This window comes from Apium graveolens, chromosome 3 (genome assembly GCF_009905375.1).
Source record: "Apium graveolens cultivar Ventura chromosome 3, ASM990537v1, whole genome shotgun sequence".
In the NCBI taxonomy this organism is placed as follows: Eukaryota; Viridiplantae; Streptophyta; class Magnoliopsida; order Apiales; family Apiaceae; genus Apium; species Apium graveolens.
This window is the reverse complement of record NC_133649.1, coordinates 8,829,811-8,841,092: the sequence shown is the minus strand read 5'-3', so window position 1 is coordinate 8,841,092 and position 11,282 is coordinate 8,829,811. Positions and strand designations below refer to the sequence as shown.

The 11,282-nt window shown below is 31.9% G+C and overlaps 1 protein-coding gene and 1 pseudogene across 1 annotated transcript; both read right to left on the bottom strand.

Annotated features, from left to right (window-relative positions):
* Positions 1-1,812: 1,812 nt before the first annotated feature.
* Positions 1,813-6,184, bottom strand: LOC141711605 (beta-glucosidase 18-like; annotated as a pseudogene).
* A 153-nt stretch (positions 6,185-6,337) lies between these two features.
* Positions 6,338-10,301, bottom strand: LOC141711604 (beta-glucosidase 18-like). The gene is made up of 12 exons (XM_074514181.1): positions 10,001-10,301; positions 9,739-9,805; positions 9,408-9,466; positions 9,226-9,301; positions 9,042-9,116; positions 8,860-8,947; positions 8,507-8,759; positions 8,284-8,399; positions 7,870-8,122; positions 7,457-7,559; positions 6,858-6,966; positions 6,338-6,774 (listed from the first exon to the last, which is right to left on the bottom strand). Exons 1-12 carry the CDS (start codon positions 10,172-10,174, stop codon positions 6,513-6,515), a joined length of 1,635 nt encoding a protein of 544 aa, XP_074370282.1. The 5' UTR covers positions 10,175-10,301; the 3' UTR covers positions 6,338-6,512.
* Between the last annotated feature and the right edge of the window lie 981 nt (positions 10,302-11,282).

Here is an 11,282-nt window from a genome sequence, read left to right as displayed (position 1 = left end):
TAAAAAGTTTAAAAAAGAATAAATGGTAAAAACATTGAACCAGTATAATTATTTAATTATTTAATAATCTTACATAATTTACTCACTCACGTTAGTGTGTACTCTATATATGTTCGATTTCATACAAAACTAATAACTTTCACCTCCCGGTGAATTATGATAAATATTTGTCCTGTTATCTAGGAAATGTATACAATAATTATAAAAATAAGAGTAGTTATATTGTTCTGATTGATTTAATCTTTAAAACAACATGTAATTTTTATATTAGACATATTTATATTAATAAATTAGTTTTAGAAGTTAACTTTTTGATATATTTGATTTTTGACCCGAGTAGTAATTTCCAATACTTCCGAATTAAACTGAATACTTTTGATTACATAAATTCATTAAGTCAAACTTAATTAACTGAATTATGATTTTTACATAACAAATTCAAATAAACTATAACAAAATATTTAATATTATAAAAATATAAATCATAACAATTAACAAAATTATTGATATACATATATATAAATAATACACAGAAATATACATAAGTGCGCGTGTGCGTATTTTTTTGTTTAAATAACAAAGTGATGGCATTTTTAAAATTTCATAGTAAAACTATAATGACTAAATTAAAAAAATGGAGTGACATCAATAAATAATATAAATCCGTATTTTATCTACTCAAAAAATAAATTTATAAAAGGAGAATTTGATAAAAAAAAATGTAGCTTATCTAATAAGAATTTTATAATGGATTCAAAATGTTATGTAGCATATATAGTAGCAATATAAAATTGATACCCAAGAGGCAAGGGGTTCAATTCTTAGTGCATACACTAATTCCACTTAATATAAAACTAAAATTGTGTAATGATGGTCTTTTTATAATTTTTTAATATAAAAGGGCAAAATCGTAATTTCACAGCCATTAAAATGGCTCAAAATTAAGAAAAAGGGTGACATCAATAGATAATATAAATTAATATTTTATTTACTAAAAAATTAAATTTATTAAAAAAGAATTTGATAAAAAGAGAGAGAATGTGGCTTATCAAATAAAAATTCTTAAATAAACTCAAAATGTTATGTAGCACAAATTAAAATTAATTAATTGGAGGTAAGGGGTTAGATTCCTAGTGGATGCATTGTTTCTGGTAATTTTTAATTAAAATTGTATAAGAATGACATTTTTATAATATTTTAAAATAAAAGGGTAAAATCGTAATTTTACCGCCATTAAAATGGTTCAATTTGCCCTTAGTCCTCTTTTAATATATAGAAGAGAAGAGATATGTGCTTGTACTTCACATTCTCATGCTTTTTTTGAAAGGTCTTTTTTGGCCAAATTTATATATGAGGGTTTTATTTTTTGATGTCCAAAATTTAAGGTTTGAAAACGTAATATAGTGAAAGTTTGAGATTAAAAATTTATAGTACTTTCTTAAATTATTAAAATCACAAATTCACTACTTACTTTTAAGTAATAGTTAACTTTTTTTGAATTTGTGTTTAATATTTTACCCATATTTTTTTTTGCATAAAAAAAAGAAAGGTTTGTCTTAAATAAAACTTTATAACATATACTTTTATTTGAAACAAAATAATATCACTAATAAAGTAAATCTGGTTGGTTGTTAGGTTGTACTTGTCATTCATTCCGTAAAAAATGAGTTAGGGACTGTCACACAATTTTGTTATATTAGTGAGCAGAGCAGTGGCTTAGTTTTAGTTTATAATAACTTGTCTAAATTTCTCTTGATGCTCCTTCATTGCAACATAACAACTTTTTCTAAAAGTTTCACATATAACATGCAGTGGAGGAAAAAACACCAGAAACCAGTGTGTTCATACAACTATCTTATCAAATATCCAAAGCCATCATCTACAACTCTTATTTAATCTATAAATACACTTGTAGAACAGCTGATAATTTGTTATATATATATAATGTAGCACATTGTTATTATCCGTAAATTACAGCTAGTTGTCTTGCAATAGATCTTGATATGCTTCTTCTTTCCTGCTGAAGCTGTCATTTCCAGTCAAAAAACTGTTATACCACATGGAAGAAAGCTTAGGGATACCATCAAGTGTCTGCGGATCCACATAGTACAGTCCGAATCTCACATCATATCCATGTACCCATTCAAAATTATCCAATAATGCCCATGCAAAATACCCACGCACATCAGGGCCATTCCTATTATTACAAAATCAGAAACATTGTTTAAAACGATGTTTAACCGAAATCTTCCCCAGTATTTTCCTACCTACGAGGTTTTCATAGATCTTTTTATTTGTTAGCAAGTAAAGTGTGGTTGAATTCTTCTCTCTGAAGAATAAGTGAAGAAGTTTCATTTAGAGAGGAAAACAGAACGGATATGTTTCAATACACAAGGAAACTGGAATACAATCTGAAGTAATATAAACACCTAATTGCTCGGGCCAAAAAGGCAAGGTATGCTTTGTGAAATTCAATTCTCTTTGTGTCGTTTAGTATGTCTTTTACTAGGACATCTTCTCTTAGTGGTGCGGAATAACCTGCAAGAGTAATTTAAATAATTTCAGTCCATCACATGTGTTGAAAATCTTAAAATATCGTAAGAAAACAATCCTCAGTTTTAGATCTTAAATTTTTGGCCAAGTTTGAATGAATTGCTATAAGGAGTCCACATAATCGTCCCTATCCCCCAACTTCTAGAAAACATGATACCTTAGCCAGCAGTCTTTGCAGGAATTGATAAGTCTGTAGGAAGCAAGGCATTTTGTAAAGCATACTTCACATATTCAAGACATATCAAACAAGTCAAAAAACAAAAGGGACAACAAATTAAGAATTCAGATGCTCCAATAGAGTCCTCCAGAGCTTCAGTAAAATTTGACAGTCAGTTTATAATACATATGACACATTAGGTGCAACTGGTCTTTCAGCGTATTAGAAATCTTATTGTCCTGCTCAGAAAGTTCGGTTCTGCACAATATATAAGTGATGGATATAAAAAGAACTCACCATTTTCAGTTATATACATAGGTATGTTATTATATCTTTCCTTAACATAGTTGACAATCTTCTCCATGCCTCTTGGTACCACACTAATTCCATCAATTCCAGTCTTTTGAAGCAACAAAAGAAAAAGTGTAAGCGTACAAAAGAGAGTGAGAAGGTTCACATAAAAATAAACAGACAAAGCTTTGACAAAACAAGTAAACACACGTGAGATTAGCCAGCATGATAGGACTGAGGTCAATTGACTTTACTGAACTTGCGGTATGTGTTTTCATATATACTTATGCACTACTCATTTTTTTCTCTCTACGCTCACACATACCGGTTCTCCTATTCGGCTGCCATCTCGATATGTTTTACTTTGTTGATATCCTTTAATCGCGTGGTCAGCCCCTTCTGTGCAATTAGAATAGATGCAATCCTCAGAGTAATGAGTTGTGTAGTGGTTAAGACCAATGAAGTCAATACTGCCTTTTAAATGCTCAATCTCCTCTTTGGAAAATTGAGGCAGTTCACTCCCAAGATATCGCCGCATTTCTGCAGGATAATTACCAAATACTAGGGGATCCAGAACCCTAATTGAATAAAGATTACCGATGTCAGGAGAAAAAATAACTGTACTAAAACCACCTTTATGATAATATCTTTATGATAATATCCAAATATTTCACATTTCAAGTCAGAGACTTACCAACCAACAGAGAATGCTAAGGCCCTACTTGCAGCATCTTTATCAATCTTTTTTTCTGTCATTGACTCGTAATAGGTTCCACTACTGACAATCCCAATAAAACCACCTTGTTGCGCCTGCATCAATATATACTTTGAATTTCTCACAAAAGAAATAAATAGATTTTTCTTTAGGAATCATGTATACACAATTACACAACACTGTAAATTTAGATTATAAGGACACCTGAAAATTCTCATGGTATAGTTTGGCAGCCTTGGCATGGCAGAGTACCATGTTGTGCATTGCAATAAGAGGCTCCACATCTGAATTTCCAATAGAGCAGTTACCAAAAGGGGGTGAACAATGACGCGGAGGATAAAGGCCTGTTATATAGGCTTTCTGTATGAATAAGTCCGGTTCATTGATTGTCATCCAATGCTTTACCCGATCACCAAAACTTTTAAAACAAATTTCTGCAAAATGAGCAAAATCCTCTCTGCAACATAGCACATACTGTTATTTATAATTTCCCAATCCTATACGATTCTCTTTCCTTTGAACTGAATTTTACTTGTACTGTGAAGATTAAGCATACCTTATTTGAGGACTCAGCCAGGCGCCATACTGGTCCTGGAGTTCTTGAGGATGTTCGTGATGACTAAGTGTTACAAATGGCTAGATCCCTACATCATACATAATAATATAAAATATTTAAAGACTCCTATCATCGACTTATACTCACAGTTGTGAAAGATGTGGATGAGGTAAAGGCACCTTTCAGTAGAAGGTTGTCTATAATTCTATTATAAAAATCGATCCCAGCCAGATTCACTTCTCCAAATCTTCCCCCTGACAGTGATACATTTGAAAAATATACATTTTGTGTGATCATATTAGCACCAGTAATATAATTTAAATGCAATAAAAAAAGCTAGTTAACTAAGAGATTCCAGAACGCGTACTAGGTAGAACTTTGGACCATGATATCGAGAATCTGTATGCATTTATCCCAAGAGAATGCAAAATCTGGATGTCTTCCTACAGTTATTACAGACGTCACCGTACTTTGTAAGAGTTTCTTCACGAAATGCGATTTCTCTTCTTTTTTTTTTCAAATGAAATGTCAAGTTCATAATAAGTACCAGATAACGATGGTAATGATCATCACATATATCTCCATTTTCTCCGTTTACTACATTACCTGGTACAAAGTTAATAAATCATAGAATAGACAGATTAAAAATAATATCACTTAAGTGCACAATCGCAAACACTGCGAGTCTTGTACATTTCAAATTTAAAAATACTTGCAATTTAAAAATAAATATTAGTACAATAGTTTAACTGAATGGAATAAAGTAAAATTAATCTTGACTTCCATTTTAAATCAAATTGACTCACAAAGTTAGCTGATAACATAAAACAAAATTTCTTTAAATAAATAATCTGGCATACCATGTGTATGGGTGAAGACATCCCAGTTACTAAGCCATTTGCCATCTGCAAGATATCCTCCTTCAATCTGCAGACATAAAAAGATAAGCTTTAACACCACAGTACAACTTAATTTTGGTAATGCTACATATCCCAGAAATGATCCTAAAGGACAGGTTACGTGTTTTGGTGTTAAGTAACCAGTTGCTCAAACTTTAAGGTGTCAGAGAAGGTGGACAAAGGATTCGATCGAGCTCTGATATCATGTTAACAAACCAGTTGCTCTAAACCTTAAACATGATTTTATGCCAATAACAAATATTATTCAATAACTTCGTATTTGAGAACGATTTTGAAAAATTATATTTATATATACTACCTTTGTCACACTCGATTCTGCTAGACATGCACTTTAAAACTCTTATAAAATATAGTTGTCTAAATTTTTTTTTATTTATTTCTTCTAAATAAAAATATAATGTTCAAATTTTTATAAAAAAAAGAAAACTTTAAAAATAAATTATGAAACTATACTTCGTTGTAGACTTAAATGAGTGAAACACTAAAGAAATGGGTGGGACGAAGGTAGTTTAAACCAAGAACAGTTTTTTTCCTGAGAACAAATAATCGACAGTTGTGATGTGCTCCTTTCTAACATAGAGTAAAAAAAGAAGAGATATAAATAGAATGAAGAAATGATCCTAAAGGATAACAGGTTGCTCAAACCTTAAGTTATCAGAGAAGGAGGACTCGACCAAACTCTGATATCATGTTTAAGTAACCGGTTGCTCTAAACCTTAAACATGATTTTATGCTACTAACAAATAAAGAAGAGACAGAAATAGAATGAAGAAGACGAGCCTGATAAGCGGAAGTGGCAGTTCCAAAAAGAAACCCAGGAGGAAAATCTGATCTTTGAATTACTACTTGTTGTTCTTCTACTTCTTCTTCAAGTCCATTTGAGCTTAAGCAAAAATGGACATGAATGATTACTGTAACAACAAGAATAATGTTGAAAAGATGGGCACTTCTCTTTTCTTTCATGTTTGTTTGCTGATTACTTTTCTGTTGGTACTAATCTTATGGCTGACATTCATTACAGCAAGTAATTAGGTTTGAAAAATGCTACAAGTACAAAATGAATTATAAAATGGCACGTATACTTTGATAGGTTATATACTTTGTTACAAAATGACACGTATACTTTCATATGTTGGTTATATTAATTTAATAATTAGAAAACTGTATTCATTAAATTATGAATAATTTATATTTGCTGAGGAATATAAGACATACTAACCTGTATATACTATACCAAAGTTTTACAACTTTACAAATGAAACACATTCTTTTAAAAAGGTATAAAAACACAGTAAATTTTGTACTTCTGCTGCTATATGATTATATTTCTGCTTTCATTGCTGATGATCCACTGGCTAAAGTGAATTTGTCTTGCAATAGATCTTGATATGCTTCTTCTTTCCTGCTGAAGCTTTCATTCTCAGTCAAGAAACTGTTATACCACATGGCAGAAAGCTTAGGGATACGATCAAGTGTGTGTGGATCCACATAGTACAATCCGAATCTCACATCATATCCATATTCCCATTCAAAATCATCCAATAATGCCCATGCAAAATACCCCCGCACATCAGCGCCATTCCTATTATTACAGAATAAAAAAAGAGCATATGTTTCAAGACACAAGGAAATTGGAATAGAATCTAAAGTATTATATATAATCACCTAATTGCTCGGGCCAAAGAAGCAAGGTATGCTTTGTGAAATTCAATTCGCTTTGTGTCGTTTAGTATGTCTTTTACTAGGACATCTTCTCCCGGTGGTGCAGAATAACCTGCAGGAGTAATTTTAAAAATCTCAGTCTTTCACATGCAGAGACACATCATATTTTTTCTAGTTGATAAGTTTAGAAATCCTAAGAAAACAATCCCCAGTTTAAGATCTTAGATTATTGGCAAAGTTTGCATGAAATTCCATAAGGAGTCCACATAATCGTCCCTCAACATATGATAGATAATGTCTCTAGGAAGCAAGGCATTCTTAAATCATAGTTCACATATTTAAGATACATCAAACAAGTCAAACAACAAAACGGACGACAATAAAGAATTCAGGGGCTCCAGTAGAGTCCTCCAGAGCTTTTCAATTAAATTTGAAATTCAGTTTAGAAAACATATGAAACATTAGGTGCAAATGGTCTATCGGTGTAAGTAGAAATCATAGTGTCCTGCTCAGAAAGTTCGGTTCAGTGAAATTCATTGGTCAAACTAATATGAACACAATATATAAGTGATGAACATACTTAAAAGAAAAAAAAAACTTACCATTTTCAGTTATATACATAGGTATGTTATTATATCTTTCCTTAACATAGTTGACAATCTTCTCCATGCCGCTTGGTACCACACTTATTACATCAATTCCAGTCTTTTGAAGCACCAAACGGAAAAAAGTAAGCAAACAAAAGAGACTAATAGACTTCCCAGAAAAATAAACAGACAAAGCTTTGGAAAAACAAGTACACACACACACATGGGATTTGCCAGAATGATAGGAGTGAGGTCAATTGACCTTCCTGAACTTGCAATGTATAAGTGTGTGTGTGTGTGTGTGTTTATTGTATTCAATATTACTATTTTAAATACTATTCTTTAAAATAAATATTTGAATGTACTTAAGTTGCAATGTGTATTCATGTAGATTTTTAAATGTACCGACTAGTTTTGCCCACACATACCGGTTCTCCAATTCGGATGCCATCTCGGTCTGTTATCATCTGTTGATATCCGCTGATTGCGTGATCAGCCCCTTCTGTGCAATTAGAATAGATGCAATCCTCAGAGTAGAGAGTTGTATAGTGGTTAAGCCCAATGAAGTCAATACTGCCCTTTACATACTCAATCTCCTCCAAGGAAAACCGAGGCAGTTCACTCCCAAGATATTGGCGCATTTCTGCCGGATATTCACCAAATACTAGGGGATCCAGAACCCTGATTGAATTAAAATTACTCTTGTCAGGAGCAAAAATTAATGGATTAGGTATTTACGTCTACTCAACAGATTAAAAAGGTGATCAGTGATCATTGTCCTAATTTGTAAACAGATATATATATTGACATTCTAATATTTTACATAAAAATCAGAAACTTACCAACCAACGGTGAATGCTAAGGCCCTACTTGCAGCATCTTTATCAATCTTTTTATCTGTCATTGGCTCGTAATAGGTTCCGCTAATGACAATCCCAATAGAACCACCTTGTTGCGCCTGCATCAGTATACTTTAAATTTCTCACAAAAGAGATACATAGATTTTTCTCTAGGAATCATGTATACACAATTACACAACACTGCAAATTTAAATTATAAGGACACCTGAAAATGCTCATGGTATAGTTTGGCAGCCTTGGCATGACAGAGTACCATGTTGTGCATAACAATAAGAGGCTCCACATCTGAATTTCCAACAGAGCAGTTTCCAAAAGGAGGCGAACAATGACAAGGAGGATAATTGCCGGTTATATAGGCTTTCAGTATGAATAAGTCCGGTTCATTGATTGTCATCCAATGCTTTACCCGATCACCAAAATATTTGAAACAAATTTCTGCAAAATGAGCAAAATCCTCTCTGCAATATAGCACATACTATTATTTACAAATTCCAATTCTGTATGATTCTCTTTCCTTCAAACTGAAATAACTTTTGTACTCTGAAGATTAAGCTTTACTTTATTTGAGGACTCATCCAGGCGCCATACTGTTCCTGGAGTTCTTGAGGATATTCGTGATGACTAAGTGTTACAAATGGCTTGATCCCTACATCATACATATTAAAATCAAGCTGTAAAAGAATCTTATCACCTACTTATATTATTTGCAATTGTGAAAGTTGTGTATGAGGTATAGGCACCTTTCAGTAAGAGGTTATCAATAATTTCATTATAAAACTTGATCCCGGCCAGATTCACTTCTCCAAATCTTCCCCCTGAAGGTGATACATTTTAAAACTTATAAATTTTGTGATATTAGCACTATTAATATCATTTAAATTCAATAAAGGAAGTTAATTAACTAAGAGATTCTAGAGCACGTACTAGGAAGAACTCTAGACCAAGATATCGAGAATCTGTATGCATTTACCCCCAGAGAGTGCAAAATCTGGATGTCTTCCTACAATTCACAGAACTTTGTTAAGAGCTTCTTTACGAAAAGCGATTTCTCTTTCTTTTCTTTTCTTTGTTTTTTCAAAATGAAATGTGAAGTTGATAGCTAGTACCAGATAACGATGGTAATGATCATCACATATATCTCCATTTTCTCCGTTTATCACATTACCTGGTACAAATTTAATAAATCATAGTATAATCATATTAAAAATTATTACCACTTCAGTGCACAATCACAAACACAGGGATTCTGATACATTCTACATTACAAATTCAAACTTCATATGTTTACTTACAATTTAAATATTACAATAATTTAACTTAATGGACTACAGTAAAATACATTTAATCTTGAATTCTACTAGTATATTAAATCAAATTGACTCACAAAGTTAGCTGATAATAAAAAATCAGTTTCTTTAAATAAATGATCTGGCATACCAGCTGTATGGGTGAAAACATCCCAGTTACTAAGACCTTTGCCATCTGCAAGATATCCTCCTTCAATCTGCAGACCAAAAATATAAGTTTATTATAGGGGTAATGCTACGTATCCCAAAAATGATCCAACGACAGGTGACGTGATTTTATTGCGGGGCTCATATATAAGCAGTATATCGACAACTCAGCATTTGAGAACGATATTGAAAGTTGTGCACCTTTTTAACATAGATTAAACAGAAATAAAATGAATAAGACAAGCCTGATAAGCGGAAGTGGCAGTTCCAAAAAGAAACCCGGGAGGAAAATTTGATCTTTGAATTACTACTGTATCTTCTTCTTCAAGTCCATTTGAGCTTAAGCAAAGATGAACATGAATGACTATTGTAAAAAGAAAAATAATGTTGAAAAGATGGGGCATACGATTTTGCTTCATGTTTGTTTGGTGGAAGTTGTTAAACTAAAGTTTATAAGGGGATCATGTTTGGTAAAAATGTCTGCTAAGCAATGGGGTGGCTGGCTTTTGTTGGTCACTGTTGTTTTTATTGTAGTACTATTCTTCAAACAACCTATGGCTGAGAGAGTTTGTGCTTACACCGCAAGTACTTAGGTTTATCCACGTGGGCGGGGAAGCAACAAATTACAACCAAGTCACAGGAAGTTTGTTTGGTTTTTTTTTGCCTTTACTGAACACGGACAGAACTGGACCATTTCATAACTACAAATTACAACCAATTTACCCTTTCCTTTTTTAAAATCCCGTGCAATGCCCGGTTTCTGTTATTATTTAAATTTTTTTATTTATTTTATTAGATTCTAATCTTTAAAATATTTTTGTAAATATACGATAATTATAAATTTATAATAAAAATGATAGTATAACTTTAGTAGAATAAGTAAATTGGTTTAACAATTTTTTAGTAGTTTATCGGATATATAACACTATTTATTGATTTTGTTAGATATATTTGATAATGTCATGGTTAATGTGATTTATGTTTAGTTTTCAGATCTTACTTAAACAAGATAAATCAGGACTTAAGGATATCAGTACTTATATTATCAGGAGATAATCATCAGAAGATGGATATCAGAACTTAAGTACTAAAGGATGTTCAGATAAGGAAAGCAGCTGGTTAAAGGAAAGAAGATCGAGACAAACATAAGAAGAGATATGCATGAAGATGGAATTCTATGAAGAATAGAATACTTGGAAGAAAAGATATCTGATTGATATATTTTAGGAAGCAGAATTATATTCCATATCAATTAGCGATTATCTTGTAACTGTGTAGTATATAAATACAGACATATGGTTTACACTATAAGTGTTATCACAATCGAGAAGATTATTCATTGTAACCCTAGCAGCTCTCGTGATATTTGTTCATCACTGAGAGAGAACAGTTCCATACTGTAACAGAGTTTATTATTTCAATAAAGTTTGTTTTCTGTTACTTGAGTTTTTAAAGTTCGATTTGATTGTACTATACACTGTATTCACCACCTCTACAGTGTGTGTGTGACCTAACAAGTGGTATCAG